The 27,448-nt window shown below is 43.5% G+C and overlaps 1 protein-coding gene across 5 annotated transcripts in view; it reads left to right on the forward strand.

Annotated features, from left to right (window-relative positions):
- Positions 1–27,448, forward strand: part of LOC109871558 (partitioning defective 3 homolog) — a 217,153-nt gene that overhangs the window by 65,731 nt on the left and 123,974 nt on the right. For all 5 annotated transcript variants that reach the window (XM_031806547.1, XM_031806546.1, XM_031806544.1 and 2 more), the window contains exons 3-4: positions 22,812–22,992; positions 27,049–27,248. In XM_031806547.1, coding sequence (XP_031662407.1) covers positions 22,812–22,992; positions 27,049–27,248 — 381 coding nt within the window. The remainder of the gene's footprint in view (positions 1–22,811; positions 22,993–27,048; positions 27,249–27,448) is intronic.

A 27,448-nucleotide genomic window follows, 5' to 3' on the forward strand; every position in this document is an offset into this window, starting at 1 on the left:
ATTCTCTTCTGTCTATTACTGTACACTAGAGGGGACATAGTTAGCCCTCAATTGCCTATTGTGACAACATATCACATTGAGGAATTGTGATAGAAATCTCTTGTCATACGACAGTTCGTTGGTTCATTCATATGACAGTTCATTCGTTTTCTCCCCACCTGCTTTGTCTCTGTTCTCCTGATGGAATGCATCTCACAATGTGGAAGTGTTTGTGTGCTGCTTGCCCAAGCCTTCCTTGAATAGGCATAGGTTTTGCCCATTGTTGATGCTGCACACACACACACACACACACACACACACACACACACACACACACACACACACACACACACACAATGACTACTCTTAACTTCCAGAAGGGGACACTGTGGTGTTAGCATTGAGATGGTGCCGGCCCTTTCTCTTCTCTGGGAGGAGAGCACAGACTCTAAACCCCCATATACTTGCATCATGTGCAGGACAATAGAATACAGGTAGTCAAACCATTATGCTGCGCTTGCCTGTCCGGTCATCCAAACAGTAGCAGTGTTGTGGTCTTGCCTGTGCCTCCCTGCGACGATGACTTCCTGCATTTTCCCCTGTCACTGCAGAAATGCCTTGGACAGGAAGGGATAGAGCAGGAAGTGTATACATGCAGGTCAACAGGATGTGGTGATGTGATGGAGGCAGAGTCAGTCAGAAGTGCTGACTTTATTCCAGAAGAGGTTTCTTCCACTCTAATGACTGGGAAGTCTTTAGAATGGGTCAGAATGGAATTTCCGCCCGGGTCAGAAAACGGAGCCTCTCGTGCCAGCCTTTCCAACTGTCATTGTGGAACTTAAAGGCAAGTCAGTTAAGGACAAATTCTTACTTAGACCACGGCCAAACCTGGCTGACGCTGGGCCAATTGTGCGCTGCCCTATGGGACTCACAATCACGGCCGGATGTTATGCAGCCTGGATTTGAACAAGGTACTGCAGTGACGCCTCTTGCACCGCCTCTTGCCTTAGGATCTCATAAAGCTCCATCTAAACAGCATCCCCCCAGCCAGAGAGGAAAGACCACCACTGACCCAATCACACCAAGGAAATCTCATTTAGCCTACACACAGCCTGAGGAGGAACAGGAGAGGAGAGAGGCACTATGAACTAACCCAATACTGTACCTCCTCAACCTCCACCCACCAACTGCTGGGGCCCCTTCATTTTCATTAGGCTGCCAAGAGGAAGCCCATTTCTGAAGTACACAACAGCCCTCTAAGATGTTTTATGGTGTTGTGATGTTAGCTAGTAGCTACAGTAACATTGCTAGGTGCTCATAGCATTTCACTGTAAGGTCTGTTACAACTACCTGTTGTTGTCAGCGCATGTGACAAACAAAATTAGATTTGATAGTTCACCACCCATCACATGTTAATCCCATACAAACAGGGAGATAAAACATGCATAACTTCTTTTAAGTTGCTGACATCAACTCAGGCTGCAGCCGCATTGGTGAGAGCTGGGACAAGAGCGTTGGTTGGTAATGGGGTCAATGGAGAGGAGAAGCCAGCCATCCACCATGGCTGTGTGGCGTGAGCTACGTACTCACAACATCCTCATTAACCAATGCTGCTTTTGTCTCTGCTCTCGCTGTTGTGGCAACCATACCTCAGAAGGTGCTGACGCCCAGAGAGGGAGAGCTGGGAAGATCTAAGGGTGGAGGCCGTGGACACAAACTCCGCCCTACCGGATGAGCTAAACACCTTTTTCTCACGCTTCGAGCATAGTGACTCTGAGCGACCGAGGGGAGCCCCTGAAGACAACAAGGGCTATTTGCTTACAGTCTCCACAGAGGACATACAGTTGAAGTCAGAAGTTTACATACACCTTAGCCAAATACATTTTTCACAATTCCTGACATTTAATCCTAGAACAAATTCCCTGTCTTAGGTCAGTTAGGATCACCACTTTATTTTAAGAATGAAATGTCAGACTAATAGTGATTTATTTCAGCTTTTATTTCTTTCATCACATTCCCAGTGGGTGAGAAGTTTACATACTAATTGAGTGTATTTGGTAACATTGCCTTAAACAATTTAAACTTGGGTCAAATGTTTTGGGTAGCCTTCCACAAGCTTCCCACAATAACTTGGTTGAATTTTGGCTCATTCTTCCTGACAGAGCTGGTGTAACGGAGTCATGTTTGTAGGCCTCCTTGCTCGCACACACTTTTTCAGTTCTGCCCACACAATTTCTATAGGATTGACGTCAGGGCCTTGTGATGGTCACTCCAATACCTTGCCTTGGTTGACCTAAAGACATTTTGCCACAACTTTGGAATTATGCTTGGGGTCATTGTTCACTTGGAAGACTCATTTGCGACCAAGCTTTAACTTCCTGACTGATGTCTTGATGTTGCTTCAATATATCCACATAATTTTCCTACCTCATGATGCCATCTATTTTGTGAAGTGCACCAGTCCCTCCTGCAGCAAACAACCCCCACATGATGCTGCCACCCCCGGATTGATTTGCACTTTTCGCACCAAAGTACGTTCATCTCTAGGAAACAGAACGCGTCTCCTTCTTGAGCGGTATGACAGCTGCGTTGTCCCATGGTGTTTATACTATTGTTTGTACAGATGAACGTGGTATCTTCAGGTGTTTGGAAATTGCTCCCAAGGATGAACCAGACTTGTGGAGGTCTAAAAAAAAATGTCTGCGGTCTTGGCTGATTTCTTTAGATTTTCCCATGTTGTCAAGTAAAGAGGCACTGAGTTTGAAGGTTGGCCTGCCTTGAAATACATCCACAGGTACACCTCCAATTGACTCAGGCTAATTGACATCATTTATCAGATGCTTCTAAAGCCATCATATAATTTTCTGGAATTTTCCAAGCTGTTTAATGCAACCGAGGTGTCAGATTTAAAAAAAACTTGACGGAAAACGCAAACCATGCAATAATCTGAGTACAGTGTTCAGACAAAGCAGCCAAAAATATATCTGCCATATTGGGTGGTCGACATTAGTCAGAAATAGCATTATAAATATTCACTTACCTTTGATGATCTTCATCAGAATGCACTCCCAGGAATTGTAGTTTTTTTGTTCGATAATGTCCATTTATGTCCAAATAGCTTCTTTTGTTAAGGTGTTTGGTAAACCATTCCAAAAGTGCGTTCAGGTCCAGCCAAACGTTGGACGAAAAGTTCAAAAGGTTCTGTTACAGCCCGTAGAAACATGCCAACCTAAGTATAGAATCAATCTTTAGGATGTTTTTATCATAAATGTTCCAACCGGAGAATTCCTATGTCTGTAGAAAAGCAATGGAACGAGAGCTATCTCTCTCGTGACTGCTCCTCAGAGCCTGTGGCAATCTGCCAGACACCTGACTCATTCCTCTCTCATTCGGTCCCACCTCACAGTAGAATCCTCAAACAATGTTCTAAAGACTGTTGACATCTAGTGGAAGCCTTATGAAGTGCAACATAACCAATATCCCACTGTATCTACAATAGGGGCGGAGTTAAAAAACTACAAGCCTCAGATTTCCCACTTCCTGGTTGGATTTTTCTCAGGTTTTTGCCTGCCATATGATTTCTGTTATACTCACAGACATCATTCAAACAGTTTTAGAAACTTCAGAGTTTTCTATCCAATTCTACTAATAATATGCATATATTAGCATCTGGGACAGAGTTGCAGGCAGTTTACTCTGGGCACCTTATTCATCCAAGCTACTCAATACTGCCCCTGTCACCAAGAAGTTTTAACAAGAAATTTGTGGAGTGGTTGAAAAACAAGTTTTAATGACTCCAACCAAGGTGAATATAAACTCCAAACTTCAACTGTGTGTTATTCATTCAAATGTGTTAACACTTGCAAAGCTGCTATAGCCCAGGCAGCATCCCTAGCCACGCCCTCGGAGCATGTGCAGACAAGCTAGCTGTTTGGGACATTTTCAATCTCTCTCTAGCTCAGGCCGTTGTCTCCACCTGCTTCAAGATGTTCACTATCATCCCCGTGCCCAAGAATGGAAATGTAACTGAACTGAATGACTACCGACCTGTAGCACTCACTTCTGTCTTCATGAAGTACTTTGAGAGGCTAGTCAGACTACATTACCTCCTCCCTCCTGACACACTCAACCCTCTCCAATTTGCCTACCACGGCGCAATCGCCATTGCACTGCACACTGCCCTCACTCACCTTGACAAGAGGAATGCAATATGTGAGGATGCTGTTCATCAATTACAGTTCGGCATTGAATAACATAATGCTCTCTAGGCTCACATCCCTTGGACTGAATTCCTCCGTATGCAACTGGGATCCTGGACTTTAAGTTCCTTTGCATACACCTCTCAGGGGAGCTGGAATGATCAAACCACATGTGAAGAAGGCACGGCAGCGACTCTTTAACTTCAAGAGCCTGAAGGAATTTGTCCTGTCCCTGATGTCCCTCAGTGTTCTACAGGAGCACCATCGGGAGCATACTGTTGGGTTGCATCACAGCCTGGTACGGCATCTTCACCGCTGCTGACTGCAAGGCACTACAGAAAGTGGTATGCTCAGCCGAACGCACCATTGGGTGCACACTGCCTGCCCTCCAGGACACCTACAACACCAGGTGTCGCAGGAAGGCCAAGAAGATCATCAGGGACCTCAGCCACCCGAGCCACAGCCAGTTCTCCACGCTTCATCACTTAGACGCAGGCAGTACAGGAGCATCATAACTAAAACAGACAGACTGGCCAATAGCTTCTACCCCCAGACCATCAGGCTGCTGAATAGCCACGACTAGTCGGTTACCTGCCCCCGCTGCCCCCCGGACTTCCTTAACCCCCACCCCCGCTGCTCCTCTTTTGAACCCCCCTCTCAACAGACGTCTACCCTGCCCCCAAACCAATGGACATGTATCATGCTGAATAGCCACCGCTACTCCTACCCCCACCTGCAATGTTGGAGCTGGGAGCTTAAGTATTTCACTGTACATTGCAACAACATATGTGACCCTGTGCATGTGACTAAATGAAACGTTAAATCTAATTGAACTGTATTTCATGTCTCAGACTTTCTTACCATCTAGGCCAGTCATATAGACTAGTGTTCTGTCCAGGGGGTGTACTTGTACATACAGCTTCCTCACGCTACATAAACAGGAGATGGCTTCTGGCACTATGGTCCATTCTGGCTCAGACAAGGCTTACTTAGCCATATAGACCAATATTTATGTTTTTATGAGTCCTGGTTTTGATCTGACAACACAGGCATGGGCAGTGTTTTGGCTAATAGTCAATCTGCTGCTTGTTTTAAGGATTGTGAGAAGTGGACAGTTTCTCTTCTTTGTGGGGGAGAACCCACACTTGACAGACAGACAGCGCCAGAGATCCTGGCATGGACTGATTTAGGTCGAATGGTTTTAACATGGGAAGACCAAGTGAGGTGCACAACCAGCCAACCACTAATCACTGCTCTCACCACCCAATGGGAATAAATGGGTCTGTATCTGTGCTCTCTATCTGTACCCCTCAATGGACTGCAGGCTACTCGCAGATGGATAGGATCGCTGGCTGAGTCCGTCTCTCTACCATGCTGTGTCGCGCTGTGTGCATTAGCCAGTCTATGTAAAAGAGGGAATTACTGGAACAGACCACAGACAGCCAATTTGATCATTACGTCTGGTGTTTTGATGGTGATGGGCATCTTGTCTGGGAAACCTCTTTTTAATCCGTGTCCTTACTGTAAGTGTGTACTGAGACTACATTTGGTCCAGTCTACTGTAGACTAGGCCCTATCATATTAAGCATATTCAATGCCTTGATGATAATCAAAGTAAGTAATGACTATAATGCTGAAGTGATGATCATGCAATCTTTTCAATAGGAGATTGATTGGGTCTCTTCTCTGGCAGGCTATCAAAAGTGTGGCACTCATTTTGGTCACAAGGGTTGTCAGCGATTTGCTGTGCGTGGATACTGCTCTTGATACATTTTCTTAGAAGAGAATAAGGTAATTTCACTTTGAAAATCAGAAGCCTTGCTTCAAGGAGAAGCAAATTGCCTGTATAGCATGTCAGCCTTTCATTAGGAGTTGGAGTGTTCGTGAGAGAAAATTTGAGATTTAGGAGGGGGTCAACTGGCTGGGGTGTTGGGCAGACCAGGGCAAGTTTGACCCTTAAAATAGAGGGTGTGGATACAGACCTCTGTGGTCCCCATGGTTATATTTGAGCTCGCTGTCAGTATCACTTATTGCAGAGTGAGTCAAGGTACCTCTAAACATTCCCTCTCTTTTCTGTCTGTTTCGTGTTGGAAGCTAGAAATGGAGGTTTCCAAGGAATTCAAGAAATTAAGAGAAATAATTTTAAGACATTCTAGAGCAAATATGGACTGTTCAGTTTCAGACAAGCTAATAATTTAAAACTGTTTTCCTCAACCCATGTTAAAGTTATCGTACATCTGTTATTTGTTTCATCTCTGAAATTGTGCTACTGTAACAATATCACTGAAGGACAAAACTATTTCCTCTGTTTCGAGATCCCCTTTGGAACTGTAAATCGTAGCACCATCATGATTGGTCCTGGACTCAATTGAAAGGATTTCTTGGAGCAATTTAAAGTAATATTTGTCTGTCTCAAAAACCTGTTACAAAACTGCACCCATAATGACCCATTTCTGTCAGCTTATGTCCAATTTCTGACAGGAAATTTTGGTAGAAGCCAGAGACCTCCTGTCTTAATGGGCTTGAGAGTAATTTCTCAGACTTTCAAGAATAGTTGTCTTCTGCAGATAGTGACCCATATGAACAGTACTATGAATGGCAATCTATTCCCTTTTATAGTGCACTACTACTTTTGCACAGAGCCTGGTCAAACAGTGCAGAGATGGTGAATTATTGGGGAATTATTGAATCTATTTTAGAATAAGGCTGTAACGTGGAAAAGGGAAGGGATCTGAATACTTTCCCGAGTGCACTGTATATGGAATAGAGTCCCATTTTAGGACACACAAACTATTCCTGTCTGTCGTGACAGATCTGTTGGCTGTAGCTCTCTCTGGTCGGGAGGGACAGTCTGCCTGTCATTTATTTATGTGTATAGGGACATCATACACTCATGTTGAGTTTATTATGTCCATGTGTTTGGAGTCAGACTGAGAAATGTACTGAAGCTATGGCCCAGTATGAAAATAGTAAAATACTGTAGGCCTGGTGATTTCTTGCTCAGTCATAGGCCTATTAACTGTGCTTGCTATGCCACTCTAGTCCAAAGCAGTAGTACGGATGAGTATCTACATGCTTGTTATTGAGTGGAAGGATGTAAAAAATCATTTATTTTTGTGTACAACATGTATATGCATTGTAAAGCAGGACTTGGAGATGTTTACTTGTGAATGTGCTGTAATATTTCATGTTGTACAGCATTTACACAGGCATCCTTTGTCACTGCAAATTAGCTAGCTTCCTTTTCTCAAGTTTTCCACAGCTTGTTCTATTCTTTGGGACAATGTGTATTGTATCGTTAGGATTTTCTGCTGTCTTTGCTATACGTAAAAGTGTTTATTTCATGCAGTACAAGGCCAGCCTTGTGTGCTGCTGTGTTCCTCTTCCTCCCCAGACACCGAATAAAGTATACGTTTCCTCTTAATATACACGTCTCCATGGGCAAGCCTGAATTCCAGTTCTACTCCCTATTTTTCATTTGGTAATTGGCAATAGTCTAGTTTAGGCTGTATAGCGTTTCCACTTCCCCTGTTGTAGTACGGTAGTAGTGCCGCGGTAGTACTCTCTCAGTGGTCTTGTAAGGGAGCAGATAGTGATTGTATTAAATTTGGGTGCAACGTATTGGCATTCCTTGTTAGTCTGTGTGTGTGCATGTAGTATTAATAATATTAGCAGCATTTTGCTTTAAACATATTTTGACCTACGAGGCAACCAAAGCCAAGCATTAGCAGTAACATAACGTATCATTCAATGATTGATCCTGGCCTTCAGTTGACCTCCATTGTGGCAATTCAGCATCACCATTAACAGATTCCACAGTGTGTCTGGGTGAATATGTTTGTGGTGGTTTATCTGTTAGACTGATTTCTCCTCTACTCTCTTTGGGTCTTTGTCTTTTACTGTGACTGCCACCTCTCAGTACACTGTAGGTTATGTGTGTGAAGGTTTAGGCTATCCATTGGACTTAAGTCTCCTCCCGGTCTTCGTTTGGTATGGCTATTTTCTCTGGGATCTGATGTGACCATGCCGGCAAGTCATTTCCCAGTCCGTAGTCAGGTCTGGGAAGTCAGGCAGTCAGACTGGCAGCCAGTCTCTTATACTTTTCCACAGGCTCCACTTTCCTCCAACTGCATCGCATGTGGACTGTATTGTGCTCCAAACAAGTTTCACATGTCCATTGTGGGTACTGCACTGACCTAGAAAGTTCTGTCAATATTGAACTACGGTAGCAACCTGTTAAAAAAATAAAACATACTTCCAAATTGAATTTGGACAGTGTCTGACTTGGGCACGGTGGTGGTGATCAGCATCTAGGAACACACTGGGAACTGACCACCTTGTTGAATTACTTGATTTGGGTCAGGGTGTCTATGGTACTGTAAATAGCAGAAGATCACATATAATTAAAGTCACAAGTCATTGTCATAAGGACATGCTAAAATGTGAACCGGGACATTATGCCCTTAGTTCTAGCAAAAGAGCAAAGTGGGAACTGATTTGTCCCTGTGTGCCACAGTCAGTTTTGTGTCGTCATACCCCTTCCCCAGTGTCGTCATACCCCTTCCCCAGTGTCGTCATGCCCCTTCCCCAGTGTCGTCATGCCCCTTCCCCAGTGTCGTCATGCCCCTTCCCCAGTGTCGTCATGCCCCTTCCCCAGTGTCGTCATGCCCCTTCCCCAGTGTCGTCATGCCCCTTCCCCAGTGTCGTCATGCCCCTTCCCCAGTGTCGTCATGCCCCTTCCCCAGTGTCGTCATGCTCCTTCCCCAGTGTCGTCATGCCCCTTCCCCAGTGTCGTCATGCCCCTTCCCCAGTGTCGTCATGCCCCTTCCCCAGTGTCGTCATGCCCCTTCCCCAGTGTCGTCATGCCCCTTCCCCAGTGTCGTCATGCCCCTTCCCCAGTGTCGTCATGCCCCTTCCCCAGTGTCGTCATGCCCCTTCCCCAGTGTCGTCATGCCCCTTCCCCAGTGCCAGAACAGCAGACTGTGCCCAGGCAGGTAAGCACACACTTAAACTGATGACTCCTGTGAAAATGATGTCTTGTGTTACGCCAATGTTACCAGGGCGTCTTCATGTCTCAAACGTTGTCCCAAATGACACCCTATTCCCTACATAGTGCGCTACTTTAGACCAGTGCTGGATAGGGCACTATATAGGGGAGAAGGGTGTGATTTGGGATGCTGCCGGTCTGTCCATCTTATTTTGATTTGTGCCAAACTCCCAAAGACATGACTTTGATTTGACAGTTTAATTTGTGCTTATTGGAGTTTAATTAGGTTTTGTGGCTTAGCTCTGGGAGGTTAGGATGGTGAAAGGAAGAGCGATGTGATTAAGTACGTTGAGGGCTCTCATTGCTCCTAGTGGTCTTCTAGCAGAGAGAAGGAATAAAACAGAGAAGCAAGACAACCTTTGGCAGAGAGAGACAGACTGAAGAAAGAGAGCAGGAAAATTAGCTTTTGCTGAGAAAATGTTTTTTGGGGGGGAGGGGGGGGTTTCACATTTGAGTCAGAACCCAGTGCAAAATTAAATGGAGAATTTGCTGAGCAGTCTGAAGTGGACAATATGGAGTTGGTCCTCTCTTGGAACCTCTTGATAACCTAATGCATTTATCATGGTTTGTCAAGACCTTTAATGAGCGCTAATCTCCAATGAGATTTCCATGTATTTGAAGTGTAGTATTTTCTAATCCAAATCCTGCCCAATGTAATGAATCCAAGGGGATAAGTATACTTATCAAACTGAAGTAGGACGGTGTCCTATTTCTGACGGCATCAGCAGAACTATAATTTCTCATTAACAAACTGTCACTCCACCCCCTCAAATGTGCACTCGTCCTCCAATTACAGATAAGGGTGTTTTTACACTTGGTCCCTTTCAGCCAGTTTTTGTGAACTCCGTGCGGTTCTCTTAATTTTGTGTTCAGTGTGAACACTCCAAAGGAACTTGGACTACTCAAGATCCTCTAAGCGAACCGAACTGAGACCATTCAGTTTGATTGAATTCCGGGGTCCGTTTCCCTTTTTTAGGATGATGTGAACATAAAGCTCCCCAGGTTCACTTGTCATTGGTGTAGGAATACACACTAGACTAGACTACTGCAACACTGTTTCCCCTGACATAACCCCTCACATTGGTGCCAAAAGAGACAAGTTGATGTGCAGGTTTGCAGAAGAAAAGGTGTGGTGTTTTTGAATAGGCCTATTGATTAGCGATGGTCAAGGATGCATAAAAATTCCAAAACCTGTGTTTTTAGTTAAGATAATTTGTTTGCAATGTGATCTATAGGCTAAGAGAGCTTCATACGCTGTTTATTTGATTGTGGGGTTTGAATAGTGTGAAAACAACATATTTGGTGAGAATCACAGTACAGTACAAAATCAATACTAGCTCTTAAGCATGAGACACACCAAGAATCTCACTGCCGATAGACTGCCAAATAGATACTGATCACAGTGGGAGGCCTTTCTTTCTTTTGCTAGAACATAAGCGGTACCTGCTGCGTGCCGACCTGGTAGCGACCAACCAATTGCAATGCTCCTCAGTGGCCAACAACTTGACTTTGCGCCAATCAGAGAGCACGAACCCCCACGTGGGGGAGCCAACAATGTTTAAAAAAAGTTTTTCTCCGTATATCCACAGATGAGACAGTCACATTTCATATGCCATGTAGGCTATGAGATGGTAAGTGCACAGATGCAATGCACACAACACTAAATACTTCCTCCAAGCTAGCTAACCACTGTAGCTAGTATTGACGTTTATAATTAAATCACAATGGATTAGCGAGTTTCCATGAAACGGCTGCCTGTGTTAGCTGCCGAGTTAGTGCCGTGTCTTTAACCAGCTAGTTAGCTACCTACAGTACCAGTCAAAAGTTTGGACACACCTACTCATTCAAGGGTTTTTCTTTATTTGTCCTTTCTACATTGTAGAATAATAGTGAAGGCATCAAAATGATGAAATAACATATGGAATCATGTAGGAACCAAAAAAGTGTTAAACAAATCAATATATATTTGAGATTCTTCAAAGTAGCCACCCTTTGTCTTGACAGCTTTGCGCACACTTGGCATTCTCTCAACCAGCTTCACCTGGAATGCTTTTCCAACAGTCTTGAAGGAGAGAATTAGCTCAGCTTTAAATGACTATCTCACCACAGAATAGGCCTTACTATCGCTGTGCTAGTGTCATTTAAGGGTGCCTCTGATGCCAGAGCCTGCATTAGTGAAAATTAATGTTGTCAAAGGCTAACCAAGAGAACGGGAGATGGCTGCCAACCTACAATACATGCTTTGAGACAAGGTATGAGGAGGCTGTTTCCAAGACGGGGTCAAAGGTCAGGAGTGTTGCGACAGCTTCTTTTTAAGAAGTGTGTACTTGTACACTTCCTGCCATGGATGAACAAGCATTGGATTGCTGTAAGCATTGGCTAGCTAGAGAAGAGTTTCCACCATCGTTAACTCCATGATCGGAGTTATCGATGGTGGACAATCGGGAAAAGGGTGGAGAATCAGGATGTAGACTTATGAGACACTCTTAACTCCCTCAGTTAGCATGGAGCCAATGCATAATTCTATATACAGTACCAATCAAATGTTTGGACACCTTTATTTTTAGTGTTTTCTACGTTGTAGAATAATAGTGAAGACATCAACTATGGAATCATGAAGTAACGCAAAGTGTTAAACAAATCAAAATATATTTTAGATTCTTCAAAGTTGCCACCCTTTGCCTTGATGACAGCTCTGCACACTCTTGGAATTCTCTCAACCAGCTTCACCTGGAACTCCAACAGTCTTGAAGGAGTTCCCACATATGCTGATCACTTGTTTGCTGCTTTTCCTGCAGTCCAATTCATCCCAAACCATCTCAATTGGGTTGAGGTCCGGTGATTGTCGAGGCTTGGTCATCTGATGCAGCACTCATCACTCTTCTTTTTTTGTCAAATAGCTCTTACACAGCCTGGAGGTATGTTGGGCCATTGTCCTGTTGAAAAACAAATGATAGTCCCACTAAGCGCAAAACAGATGGGATTGGATATCGCTGCAGAATGCTGTGGTAGCCATGCTGGTTAAGTGTGCCTTGATTTCTAAATAAATCACTTGACAGTGTCACCATCAAAGCACCCCCACACCATAAGACCACCACCTCCATGCTTTACGGTGAGAAATACACATGCGGAGATCATCTGTTCACCTGCTCTGCTTCTCACAAAGACACGGTGGTTGGAATAAAATCTCAAATCTGGACTCATCAGACCAAAGTATAGATTTCCATCGGTCTAATGTCCATTGCTCGTGTTTCTTGGCCCAAGCAACTCTCTTCTTATTATTGGTGTCCTTTAGTGGTGGTTTCTTTGCAGCAATTTGACCATGAAGGCCTGATTCACAGTCTCCTCTGAACAGTTGATGTTGAGATGTGTGTTACTTGAACTCTGAAGCATTTATTTGGGTAACTCTGGCTCCTTTCCTATGGCGGTACTTATGAGAGCCAGTTTCATCATAGTGCTTGGTGGTTTTTCTGACTGCACTTGAAGGAACATTCAATGTTCTTGAAATGTTCCGTATTGACTGACCTTCATGTGTTAAAGTAATGCTGGACTGTTTCTCTTTGCTTATTTGAGCTGTTCTTGCCATATGGACTTTGGTCTTTTACCAAATAGGGTAATCTGCCGTATACCCAACCCTACCTTGTCACAACACAACTGATTGGCTCAAACACATTAAGAAGGAAAGAAATTCCAATAATTAACTTTTAACACGGTACACCTGTTAATTTAAATGCATTCCAGGTGACTACCTCATGAAGCTGGTTGAGAGAATGCCAAGAGTGCAAAGCTGTCATCAAGGAAAGGGTGGCTACTTTGAAGAATCTCATATCAAATATGTTTTGATTTGTTTCTACATGATTCCACGTGTTATTTCATAGTTTTGAGGTCTTCACTATTATTACATTTGATAGAAAATTGTAAAATTAAAGAAAAACCCTTAGCTATGGGCTGGCACTGGCAGGATTATGGGGAAAAATTCAAATTGTTTCTTCATCTTGCTCGGTAGTTATCTAGCTGTGGCCATCTAGCTAGTGTTTAGAAAGGAATTTGGGATTTGTAACAACAAGGGCTTTCTACAAAATAGCAACATTAGAGCAGATAGCTTGGAATCTAGACCGTAAGCAATACGTACGGATATTCATTGCCAAACAACGCTACTGTCACCTGGTTTGGAGTATTTTAAAAAGGCTGAGTGGCTGATGACTTCCAAGGTCTTTGCTGTGTGAACACAAAAGACAGTACGAAACAATTACAACTACAGAATTATTTAATCTGCAGTTATTCTTCAGCTATTTATATTCTTACTATTAACATGCACAAATTATTGGTGTCTTCTGATTTACAATGATTATGGAATGGCTGGTCCTGCACTTTGTCAAAACCCAGAATGCATTGAGTGAATGTTAGGAAAAAGATATTGTTTCCTTTCTAAACATAGCAATGTGAACGCAAAGAGAACTCAGACCCCAAAATAAGTGAAGTGAACCTGCATAAGAGTTGAGTCCTCATTCAACGCCAAGGGCAGTGTGAATACAAAGAGAACTGAGCTCTTTTTTTAAATTATTTTTTTACCCCAGAGGACTGAGATTGATTATTTTAAAGAGGACTGTGAAAAGTCCAATTCCCCAAAAAGTCCCCATGGAGTGCCAGTCTCAGAACCCCCATTTTGACCTGCTGACGGGGTTAAGTGTTGGCGCTCACCGTCAGCACTCATCAATAACACAGCGTTGATCTCTTCCAGATGCATCGTGGGTCAGGACGGGGACTTATTCATCCGCTCGAACAATGACCATTAGCTGTTGTCGGCTCACTTATAATAGGTTACGTCCCAAATGGCACCATATTCCCTACATAATGCACCATAGGCCTCTGGTCGAAAAGTTGTGCACTATGTAGGGAATAGGGTGCCAAATTGACTGTTGTAGCTTAGTTGGCTTATGGTGTTACTCTTTAAGCCATAGCTCTAGCTGATTCTTCTTCATTAAGTGCGTACCGGTGTAGGCCTTGGCCTTATCAGGGGCCCTGTTACTGGATGAGTTGAGAAAAGCAGAGCTGTTTAGAGGTCGAGAGGGGCTCTGAATGCATCCCTACTCTGCATCCCAAATGGGTCAAAGCCCTTCTTTACTGGGGGAAACGCTGACCTGGCCTCACAGGGTGGGAGGTATTGGACACCTGGGACTCTTCCAGACGCTGTATGATGAAACATTTCTGCTTCAGTACCTTTTCACGCTGATCACTTTTAATTGTACAGATTTATTGCGATAAGCAAGGGAGCTCTTGTTTTCTTTCCTGAGTAGCCTAGTGGTTAGAGCGTTGGGCCAGTATCCGAAAGGTTGCTGGATCGAATCCCCGAGCTGACAAGGTAAAGATTTGTCGTTCTGCCCCTGAACATGGCAGTTAACCCACTGTTCCCTGGTAGGCCATCATTGTAAATAAGAATTTGTTCTTAACTGACTTGCCTAGTTAAATAATGGTTACATTTAAGAAAATAAGTTCCACATGTTGGCTCGTCGAGTTGTGAAACACAATATAATTGCTCAACATTGATAAAGTTGAGCTTAGCCAGCTGTATCGCAATGAATGATGCAACTTCCCTTCTACTCAGCTGGCCAGTCCAGTGAATACGGTACAGTCAGAAGGCATCTGACTCCCACTTGGAGGAAGTGTTATGTTCTCTGGCCAGACAGACACTATGGAGAAAGACTTCACCATTTATTACTGTACGTTTTGCAAACTTTCTGAGGCTATTGAGAGGAGGGAGCTCAGGATGTCTCGAGCTCCTTTTTGGAAGATGTCCCTTTTTCCAAGGAGCTGGCTGGAAAGGGCAGTCACACACGTGGCATTTAGCGCACTGCAGGAAAAGCAATCGCCTTTCCTACAGTCCAGGATAGATGTTGCACCACATACAAAGAAGTGCCATGTTCTGCTGGCAGGTTCTCTCTCAAATGGCTACAACTAAGGCCCAGTGTCTCTGTACAGGAAAACAAGCTACTCAGACAGAATGTGTGTTGATTAACGATCCGACGGTAGCGCAGACACCACCTCATAAAAATGTTGTGGACTCACCGTGACTTTTATGAGGGGAATTGAAAAGCTATTGCTGTCGAGAATCGCCCAGCAACATGATGGCAATGGCAGCACCTGCATACTCAAAGATCCGTCTCTAAGCTCTGTTCTCTTCTTGAACCATAGAAATAGAATGCGTAGTGTTCTGTGTCTAGAACACCTTGGCCCATGCTGGGAGTGTGAAGTAGCAAACTGTCTCCATGTCCTCTGCTCTCTTGGGACTCCATAAACCTAGTTAATAACCAAACACCCACCAAAGACCTGGAGAAACCATACACTGCCGCTCTACAGTCACCATGTAAACCTAACTGAAGTTATTTACTGACGTTTCCTTCTTCCTGTGTCTGCCAAGTGGACTGTATTATCAGCCAAGCTCTGTGGGTTCTACTGGATCTGTTTAGATGTAGGAGTTGGGTGAGATACTGTATTTTTAACAAACATCTCCATAGTGCAGCGGAAAGCACGCCAGGATGCCATTCTGACATTCAGCCATAGATGTTGTCATTGAGCCTTTTCATACAGCTTCCTTTAAGCGCATCCTTCTCTGCCGCGACGCGAGACAAATTGTTCCCAGCTAATTGAACACCCGCATTGTAAAATAAGCCCATGATGTCTGATTTAAGTGTTGATTGGCTTGAGAAGCTGTTATTGCAGTCCAAACAGGAAAAATGTACCTCAAATGTGATTAAGGGTGATACTGTGTGATGCATGATTCTCATTAACTGTTCTCCCACCAGGCTTAGGAAGTTAGTTGCTCCTAATTCTTCAGACTATACTGAGGTGCTTAATTGGGTGGTATTCTGTTGAATTAACCAGTAGGCCTAAAGCAATACACATGGCATAGCTCTTCATTTTTTTTTTGTCTACTTCGAACATTTTTCTTAACCAACAATGCGGTTCTAGAAGAATTAAGGGCTTGTAAGTAAGCATTTCACGGTGAAGTCTACACTCGTTGTATTCGGTACATGTGACCGTTTGATTTAAGTAGGCCTATTGTTTGTGGAGCCTGTTCTTGTTTTGTCTCCGTTCTCCAAGTTTTCTATGTGAGAATGTTAACACAAGCAGCACATGTACAGTAGTTCATGTGAGAACAAAACTTTTCAGTTCTCACGTATCTGAAAGATGTGGACTGTAGTTGAGGTTTTAGTTTCAATTTCCTACAGCTTACGTGTAATTTCACTTTGTTATAAATGAAAGCTGTAACATAACCTTTGTCTAGCCTTTATCCCAGGAAATGATTTCTTTTTTTAATTCATTTGCATTAGTATAGCTCTGTCCCCTATTACGATTCCATTATCTCTGTAATTCAATGTACACTATATACACAAGTATGTGGACACCCCTTCAAATGAGTGGATTCTGCTATTTTAGCCACATCCGCTGCTGACAGGCGTGTAAAATTGAGCACATAGCCATGCATTCTCTATAGACAAGCATTGGCAGTAGACGGGCCTTACTGAAGAGCTTAGTGACTTTCAACATGGTACCGTCATATGATTGCTTCCTTTCCAATAAGTCTGTTTGTCCAATGTCTGCCCTGCTAGAGCTGCCCCGGTAAACTTGAAGTGATGTTATTGTGAAGTGGAAACATCTAGGAGCAACAACGGCTCAGCCGCAAAGTGGTAGGCCACACAAGCTCACAGAACGGGATCGCCGAGTGCTGAAGCGTGTAAAAATCGCCTGTCCTCGGTTGCAACACTCACTACTGAGTTCCAACCTGCCTCTGGAAGCAACGTCGGCACAATAACTGTTCGTCAGGCGCTTCATGGAATGGGTTTCCAAGGCTGAGCAGTGGCACACAAGCCCAAGATCACCATGTGCAATGCCAAGCGTCGGCTGGAGTGGTGTTAACTCGTCGCCGTTGGACTCTGGAGCAGTGGAAACACGTTCTCTGGAATGATGAATCACACTTCACCATCTGGCAGTCTGACGGACAAATCTGGGTTTGGCGGATACCAGGAGAAAGCTACCTGCCCTAATGCATAGTGCCAACTGTAAGGTTTGGTGGTGGAGGAATAAGGGTATGGGTCTGTTTTTTGTGATTTGTCTAGGCCCCTTAGTTCCAGTAAAGGGATATCCTAACAGCATACAATGACATTCTAGACGATTCTGTGTTTCCAATTTTGTGGCAACAGTTTGGGAAAGGCCCTTTCCTGTTTCAGCATGACAATGCCCCTGTGCACAAAGTGAGGTCCATACAGAAATAATTTTGAGATTGGTGTGGAAGAACTTGACTGGCCTGCACAGAAATCTGACCTCAACCCCATCGAACACCTTTGACGAATTGGAACTCCAGCTGCGAGCCAGGTCTAATCGCCCAACATCAGTGCTGACCTTGCTAATGCGCTTGTGGCTGAAGGGAAGCAATATTCCAACATCTAGTGGAAAAACCTTCCCAGAAGAGTGGAGGCTGTTAGTCCTCCCGTTGCTGCTCTAACTCCATATTAATGCCCATCATTTTGGAATGAGATGTTTGACGAGCATGTGTCCACATACTTTTGGCGCAGGTCTTATTCAGATACACCTTTTCCCCCAGATATTTTCTGTAGTTTCCATTAAGTGAAATGGATAGGGGGTTATTACAGTCAAACTGCTTCTTCCATTCTAGTCACAATTGTTCTACACTTGAACATGATTCTATATTTTGAGTGGGTTGTATGCTCGCTCTCTGACTTGCGTGTGTAAGATTTGCGTCAAATGTGATTGTACTGTACGTCTATATTTACAAGCCATCTGTCAAGACACTGTGATTTAATGGGCGGATTGGATCGAATTGATGCCTGACTGCTTGTGTGATGTTGACCATATCTTATAATAAAAGTCTATAAACAAGTCATCTCGCCCCTATCATGCCACAAATCAAACAAAACTCATCAAATGGGCTCAGCACAGTATGTATCTCTCCAGTGTCTGCTACTGACCCTCGTGGGTTGTTTTCACCACATCATGATTTGAGTCTTGTTATAAGCTATTTATTTTCTTTGTCTGTAGACAGTGTTTAATCAGCTACTTATGAGGATATTATTGGCCTGGTTGGGCTCATACATATTGGGTGTTGTGGATGTTGGCTTTAGACCCAGCTGAGCATTTGGTGTTTTGGGTTGTAGATGTTGGCTGTAGACACGGCGATGGTTGGTGTTATGGGTTGTAGATGTTGGCTGTAGACACGGCGATGGTTGGTGGTATGGGTTGTAGATGTTGGCTGTAGACACGGCGATGGTTGGTGGTATGGGTTGTAGATGTTGGCTGTAGACACGGCGATGGTTGGTGTTATGGGTTGTAGATGTTGGCTGTAGACACGGCGATGGTTGGTGTTATGGGTTGTAGATGTTGGCTGTAGACACGGCGATGGTTGGTGTTATGGGTTGTAGATGTTGGCTGTAGACACGGCGATGGTTGGTGTTTTGGGTTGTAGATGTTGGCTGTAGACACGGCGATGGTTGGTGTTATGGGTTGTAGATGTTGGCTATGACAGAGACATGGTGTTTAGTGCTGGTTGTTGACCGCTATGTAGGCCAAGGATCTGGGCCATTCCCTCCACTCGCTGACAGCTCTGCTATCTCGCCTCTAGTATTTCAAATCAAAATCAAATCAAATCAAATTTATTTGTCACATACACATGGTTAGCAGATGTTAATGCGAGTGTAGCGAAATGCTTGTGCTTCTAGTTCCGACAATGCAGTAATAACGAACAAGTGATCTAACTAACAATTCCCCCAAAAAATTACCTGGCATACACCTGGCATACAGGGTCTAGCCAGACAGGTCCTACTTCTGCGGGCAGAGTGTGACACCTGCCTGCTCCCAGTTAGCCAAAGAACACCGTGGACTGCTCTAAGAGAAGTGGACATCCCCTGTTTGGGTTGGTTTCATTTGCCATGTCTACTGAGGCTATGTAAGTAAGTAAGCCTTGTTCATGCCAGAACGGCCCATAGGGCAGGAGCACGTGTCTGTAGCATGAGGCAGTTTAATGTACAAGTAGACCCCCTGGACCCTGTATTTCAGATGGAGATGAGAGGTTATTAACTTGATGTTTATGGTATGATTTTACTGAGTGTGTCCCAGATGTAACCCTATTCCCTGACTAGTGCGCTACTTTTGACCACAACCGTATGGGCATTGTTCAAAAATAATGCACTACATAGGGAAAAGGGTGCCATTTGGTTTGTAACCAATAAATCACAGGGATATATCATGAGGCATTGGGCAACTCACTAGAACATGACATTGAAGGATGAAGTATATTGTAATCGAATGAGTGAAATGTGATAGACATTGTTATAAAGCACTCCATATGCCTCTATCCATATGTGATTTAGTAGACAGAGTTGAGGATGGTTATACAGATTTTTTGCGAGTTCATTGCTATGGCCATTGTGTCCATTGTGGTGTTCGCTATCCTTTAGGGAGGTGTAAAACCTGTGTTCAAACTGGGTAACAGAGAATTACACACATGCATGCACACTAGCGACGGGATGATACCAGTATCACAATATTTCTTCCATGGCAAAAATAAATAAACACGATGCAGATTTTTTGGTCCTATAAAAATCTGCTCTGTGTAAAATTGTGTGCTATATATTTATTTATTTTACCTTTATTTAACTAGGCAAGTGGTTAAGAACAAATTCTTATTTTCAATGACTGCCTAGGAACAGGAAAAGCTAACTGCCTTGTTCAGGGGCAGAACAAGTGGTGAGTTGGTGGTTGTATTGTTTAAAAAATACATTAAAAAGTAGGTATTTCAGCACCCTGCGGAAGGACCTCAGTGGTTCAGGACATTTCTACAAGTGTCGACTGATGGTGACTCAATGTTGTTGTTAACAAAATGCTTGACCAGTTATACTCAACTCCGCCTCAATATAAGAGAACGGAGTTGAGCATTCCTCAGCTATCCATTGACCACAAGCATGTAGAACGGAGTTGAGCGTTCCTCAGCTATCCATTGACCACAAGCATGTAGAACGGAGTTGAGCGTTCCTCAGCTATCCATTGACCACAAGCATGTAGAACGGAGTTGAGCATTCCTCAGCTATCCATTGACCACAAGCATGTAGAACGGAGTTCAGCGTTCCTCAGCTATCCATTGACCACAAGATTGTAGAACGGAGTTGAGCGTTCCTCAGCTATCCATTGACCACAAGATTGTAACCTCTCACATTCTGGGCACTCCACATAGGGCTGGCACAATGCAGCAGCACACATGGCAATATAAATAATAGATAGGGCTTGGAACCTCTAACCCTGGCAATTTGACTGGTAAACTCATAGATGTGGTAAAGAGGTCAATCGAACTCGACCAAAACAATGGAATTGCCATTTAGTGGGGGAAAGATTGCGAGTCTTCTCATTGTCCCCAACAAAATGATCATACATTTAGATGATGGTTTATATGTATTTCACATTATGTTGAGGTCAAAATCTGAGTATAATGCTTGTATGGATGTTAAGCCCAACACATGTTAGTCATCGTTACCAATCAACAGCATTACAGTTAAAATGTACTTTGACTACCACCACTGATTACCGTATGCTTGCTATGCTAACCAGTTTGTACAAACGGGACTTGAAAAGGGACAAACTGAAAAGGGACCATTTTCTACATGTTATGCAGCATAAACTGCCAAATATATCCAAATCGGACTTAAGTAATTATCTTTAAAGCTTTTAAGAAAGCCATTGCACTGTACTTGTGCATGTGACGACATTTAAACCTTGAAACTTGTGGTCCTGTTACAATACATAAATCATGATGGATTTGACTAATATCCACTTTGTTAGATTTGTTGAATATGCCCAAACTCCTTTACCACATCTATGGGTACACTCGCAATGGCTGCCTGGTATTGTATGTTCATTCTAATTATGGGGCGGCAGCGTAGCCTAGTGGTTAGAGCATTGGACTAGTAACCGGAAGGTTGCAAGTTCAAACCCACGAGCTGACAAGGTTCCTCAGCTATCCATTGACCACAAGATTGTAGAACGTTGTTCTGGCCCTGAACAGGGCTGGCAGAACCCACTGTTCCTAGGCCGTCATTGAAAATAAGAATTTGTTCTTAACTGACTTTCCTAGTTAGAATCCTGTTGTCTTTTTTGTTTTCTGTAATGTCAGTTGAGTCGAATCAACAAATCACAGCACATCTTGAGTACACTTCCTGCGTTGCTCCTATGAAGACACTCGCAATGGCCGCCAGTCCACCCAACCATGCCATCATTAACTTGAATGGGGACATGTTCTATTCATTTTATTGCAGTCAAGAGCATAGCGTTTGCTATTTGAACGGTTATTACGGAGACCGCGGTCATTCGGCTGGCCAATTACCATCATCCCAAATTCAATGACAGTCACCCTAGCTCCGCACACTCAACACTCCCCTACCTGGAGATACAGTGAATGTGATAAGAGTGAAATGCAATTCAAACAACCTGAGAGACAGTGTTGTGATATAGTGATTAGTATGTTAGTGCATCATTCTCATCCTTACCATGGGATGTAACTTACCAGTAGATATTAACACGGATCCTTTATCATAGGCTTGAGAGTGACACATTCTGGAGACTGGTCAAAAGAAGTGCACTTTACATTGAATAGTGTGCCATTTGGGAAAAAGACCGTATACCTCCAGTGGACAGATACCGGTAGTGTTATTGTGCCCTCAAACTCTGCCTGACTCTGTCTCTGTTGTGGCCAGTACGGGAGTCAGAGACGGACAACATTTGGTTGCCTTTGGGCCTCTGCTGTACTGCATGGTGAATAAGATCCGTTTCTAATGTGGCTTTCTGCCTGTGTGACTGTGACTGTACTGTTAATGGCCTTTTGAACTATTTTGATCCTTCCTCTCCGCACCGAACCAATAACGCAAGCCAGCTGAACACACGTGGACGTCTTAGTGACGGCTTGAATGTCATATTCAATTAACTGCAGGGGTTCTTGTCCTTGGAATTAATAAGGCCTCCGTACGAGAGGAAGCCTGAATCATACAGTAGATAAAATCATTGGTGGGATCCATATCGATTAGAGTCAGACGTCAACTTGAATTCTTAAGTTGTTTCTTTTTCCTCCTTTCTCTCTTTCTCTCTCCTTCTTTTTCTCTTTCTGTCTCACACATTTTTCTTGCTCATATTCCCTCCCACCTCTCTCTCACTTCTTCCCGACTTTCTATTACTCCTTCACACCACACACTAAGCTTTTCACTATTCTATACAGTACCAGTCAGTAGTTTGGACACCTACTCATTCAAGGGTTTTTCTTAATTTTTACTATTCTACGTTGTAGAATAATAGTGAAGACTTAACTATGAAATAACACATGGTATCATGTAGTAACCAAACCCTTGAACGAGTAGGTGTCAAATTTTGACTGCTACTGTATGTCTTGCTCCCAGATACAGTATATGATTTACAAAAGATACATGTCTGTTGATAATGTAATGATTCCAGGAAGAGTAGCTGCCACTTCTGCATATGTAGTACATGTAAATGGTCAATAAAGTAATCATCTTTTTCCCTCTTTCCGGCAGCTGGTGGCGGTGTATGATGAACAGGAACCTCACCATGGTGGCGACGGCACCAGCGCCAGCTCAACGGGCACCCAGAGTCCCGACCTGTATGCCACCGAGCTCAACACAAGCAGCGTGTCTGCTTTCCAGCCCTACCAGGCCGCCAGCGAGATAGAAGTCACTCCGTCCGCCCTCCGAACTAGTAAGTTCACAAATCAAACGCCTGGGCTACGTAAAACGAGCATGCCTCTCCGACATGTACACCAAGGAATCATGTCTGCTCTATTCATGGCTTTTGTCTGCAACGTTCGGCAACGTTTTGCATCAGAACGTTGCACTGGGTCCAAGGAGCATTAACCATTGATGGGAATTATGTAGCATACAGATATATCTACTGTGGCTATGCATATATTTTCCTGTGGGAGGAATCTAGGGCAGTCAGTTCTTTAGCCACATAAAATGATCACATTAAATGTTTTGGCCCGCTGGTCTTGAGTGGTTACAGAACATCAGGAAGATGCCATTAACTAACATTAGTCTAAGTGGGCTTTTGGTTGGAAACTGTTTTTGAGTGGGAGTTCTGTAACAGAATAGCAGTATGTCATCAACAGCAAACAAGACTGTGCTACAGTATATACAAACATTTAGTTGTTGTGTGCAGCACAAAAAGAAAAGCAACAAAGTTAAGCTCCATTTTCAGCGTTCTTCTCCAAACTATGTCAGAAATATCAACGGCTTATTTGCTGCTCCACTGGGTCCTATAAATGGACCACAACAGAAAGCGGAACCCTGGAAAAGCTGTAGCTAAGACACTGTTTTAATAAAATACCTCCAAGGCTCCAATATCTCCAAGGCTTTTGAAGACACCAAGTGCCACATTCCCATGTTCTGACCGATGGGAATGTCTCCACTATGCTGCGGCTCCTCAGTGCTACTTCCAATGGCTCCTCTCCCCTGCATGTCTCCCAGAACATTCAGTGTCACATCACCATGTTCTGACCGATGGGAATGTCTCCACTATGCTGCGGCTCCTCAGTGCTACTTCCAATGGCTCCTCTCCCCTGCATGTCTCCCAGAACATTCAGTGTCACATCACCATGTTCTGACCGATGGGAATGTCTCCACTATGCTGCGGCTCCTCAGTGCTACTTCCAATGGCTCCTCTCCCCTGCATGTCTCCCAGAACATTCAGTGACACATCACCATAGAGTTCTGTTTATGACTATCTCCTTCATCCAAACTGGAACACCGAGCAGGAGTCCCGTGATGCTGCGCTGTGAAAGCGGGTGTCTGTTCACCAGGAGCGTGAGAGACGTGTTCAGAACTATGGTGTCTCTGTCTTAGTCATGGGACAGAGCATTACAGGGAGGGAGGAGATAACTCTGTCCTAACACGTCTGACCACCCAGCCTCCCCAGATTCAAACTCCGAGGCCTCTGTCGGCCTCTAGCTGCCTACTGGAATCAAATTGCTGAAGACAGCATTCCATTAATTGTCAAGATTATAATTAGGAATATGATCAGAAAAACTATTAGAAATAGAAGTTCATTTTATTCAGAGTCCCTCCGCTATCCAGTCTTGTTAGCTGTGTATTCTTTACTCTTTGGCCATGAGCCAATTGTCCAAATTATTCTACTGGCAAAATGTCATCTTCCATTAAAAACTGTCCCAATTTACATAGAGGACCCTGTGCAGATTCATTCAATTTATACCAGTTTTGCAAGATATAGTAATATAAAATTAGGCCCTGTTAAAAAAAAGATATACCGTCAGTTAAAACTTCTTAGGGCTGAAATCCCGTTAACGGGATGATATGACAACAGCCAGTGAAAGTGCAGGGCACCAAATTCAAAACAACAGAAATCTCATAATTACAATTCCTCAAACATACAAGTATCTCATATCATTTTAAAGGTCATCTTGTTGTTAATCCACAGTGTCCGATTTCAAATAGACTTTACAGCGAAAGCACCACAAACGATTATGTCAGAGCCAAGTCACAGTTATGTTCAGTAGTTCCAAAAACATCCGGTGATTTTGCAGAGAGCCACATCAATTTACAGAAATACTCATTATAAATGTTGATAAAAATACAAGTGTTATACATGGAAATATAGATCAACTTCTCCTTAATGCAACCGCTGTGTCAGATTTCAAAAAAGCTTTACGGAAAAAGTAAACCATGCAATAATCTGAGTACGGCGCTCAGAGACCCAACAAGCCAAAAATATATCCGCCATATTGTGCAGTCAACAGAAGTCAGAAATAACATAATAAATATTCACTTAACTTTGATCTTCATCAGAATGCACTCCCAGGACTCCTAGTTCCACAATAAATGTTTGATTTGTTCAATAATGTCTATCATTTATGTCCAAATAGCTACTTTTGTTAGTGCGTTTGGTAAACAAATCAAAACTCACGAAGCGCGTTCACTAGTTGCAGACGAAATGTCAAAAAGTTCTGTTACAGTCCGTAGAAACATGTCAAACGATGTATAGAATCAATCTTTAGGGTGTTTTTAACATAAATCTTCAATAATGTTCCAACCAGAGAATTCCTTTGTCTTCAGAAAAGCAAATGGAACGGGAGCTACCTCTCATGTGAATGCGTGTGACCAGCTCGTGGCTGCTGGCAGACCTCTGACTCATTCCCCTCTCATTCAGCCCCCCTTCACAGTAGAAGCCTCTAACAAGTTTCTAAAGACGATTGACATCTAGTGGAAGCCTTAGGAAGTGCAACATGACCAATATCCCACTGTATCTTCAATAGGGGCTGAGTTGAAAATCGACCAACTGCAGATTTCCCACTTCCTGGCTGTATTTTTTTTCTCGGGTTTTTGCCTGCCATATGAGTTCTGTTATACTCACATGCATCATTCAAACAGATTTAGAAGCTTCAGAGTGTTTTCTATCCAAATATACTAATACTATGCATATATTAGCAACTGGAACTGAGGAGCAGGCAGTTTACTCTGGGCAAATCTGGGCACCTTATTCATCCAAGCTACTCAATACTGCCCCCAGCCATAATAAGTTATTAACTATAGTTAGATGAGGTTAGAAAGTATATTGCTCTAAAAGGTTATAAATTAGGAACCTGCTTGGTCTGATTATGCCGACAATTTGTCATTATAGCATATTCACATCTAATCTCAAAAATCCAATTTAGTTGACTGACCTGTTTAGTACAATTTAATGTGAAAGCTCTCCGAAGCTACTCAATCATTAACCCAGCGTTTCCCAAACTAGCGGTCACGGCGCCGTGTGCGGTCGCCTGATTTTAAAATGGGGTTGCGAAAGAATTTGCGCTTGTTTCACAAAACTTACGCTAGATGCCGTTGTAATAAAGAGCTTTATTATGACCCCATCACCGAAAAATGACTGTCAGGTACATAATGTTTCCCTCTACTATGCCCACAAGCCGTTAGAACCGAGTGGACAAGACCAGGCACTAAATTAGACTGGGGGAAAAAGAACATCAATGTTATTTTCTACACAGAATATAATACATTATTGCCTGATGATCTTCTGAACTTCCCAATACCTTTCTAGCTTTATAGCCCAAATAACAAAAGTAAACATTGGCTGTTGATTACATACCTTTTTTTTTACATAGTGGGGTCACAGATGTTTTTTGTATGAAAATGGGGTCGCGGGCCAAAGGTTTTGGAACCCCTGCATAATATTTTTTTATGCAACCTTTATTTCACTTGGCAAGTCAGCCTACACCAACCTCCGATAATTACTGAGCATAGGCATAATAGTGGGCTCCAGAACACCAATTTACAGCTGATAGTGGTGAACTCTGAATTCTAATTTTTGTTAATTCTATTGCTGATTTGTGTATTGACACAGCACTGGGAACCCAGACTGTAATGGCTTTATAAGAGAGAATCACCCACACTGCTCTGGTTCACATTAAGAATGGACTAATTACTACTGTGAGAAGGGAATTGGCAAGAACTGCTGCTGAGCATCATAGTCTGTTTGATTTGGACTACAACACAAACATGTGTCCTTGCTGAAACTAAGGTCCTGATTAGGACCAATACACAAACCTAATAAAGTGACATAAAGCAGACATCAATATGGAGGACCCTGGAGTGAAGGTCAACTGAATGAAACCCAGCTGTTTGCTGGAGCGATGGGCCAAAGTAAGGAAGTACATACTTTCCCAAATAAACTCATTTTGACCTTCTCTGTCTCTCCCTCCTCTCTGTCGTTCACCATCTCGCACGGTCTCTTGCTCTCCTCCAGATATGCCCCTCCATGTGCGTCGCAGCAGTGATCCAGCACTGGCTACGGTCAACGGGCCATTCAGCGACCCCCGTGTGACCCTGCCGCCAGAGGAGCCGTCCAGGAAGAACCCCACCCGCTGGTCCACCACAGCTGGTTTCCTCAAACCACGACACTCTGTTGGAGACACCAGCACTGAAGCCAACAGCCTGGAGAGAAAGGTTGCCAACGATCATACAACTCCCCTGTACACTATCTAAAGCAGGGGTGGGCAAACTATGGCCATTCAATCTGACCCGCAGGAGGTTTGAGTAAAAAACGGATAATTATTTTGGGTTAAACCACTCCAGTCCACTCTTGAACGTCTACAACTAGATGGAAAATATGTTAAAATGGCCCTTTTGTATTTTCAAATAACTTA

Source organism: Oncorhynchus kisutch, linkage group LG27, assembly GCF_002021735.2.
Source record: "Oncorhynchus kisutch isolate 150728-3 linkage group LG27, Okis_V2, whole genome shotgun sequence".
Classification (NCBI taxonomy): domain Eukaryota; kingdom Metazoa; phylum Chordata; class Actinopteri; order Salmoniformes; family Salmonidae; genus Oncorhynchus; species Oncorhynchus kisutch.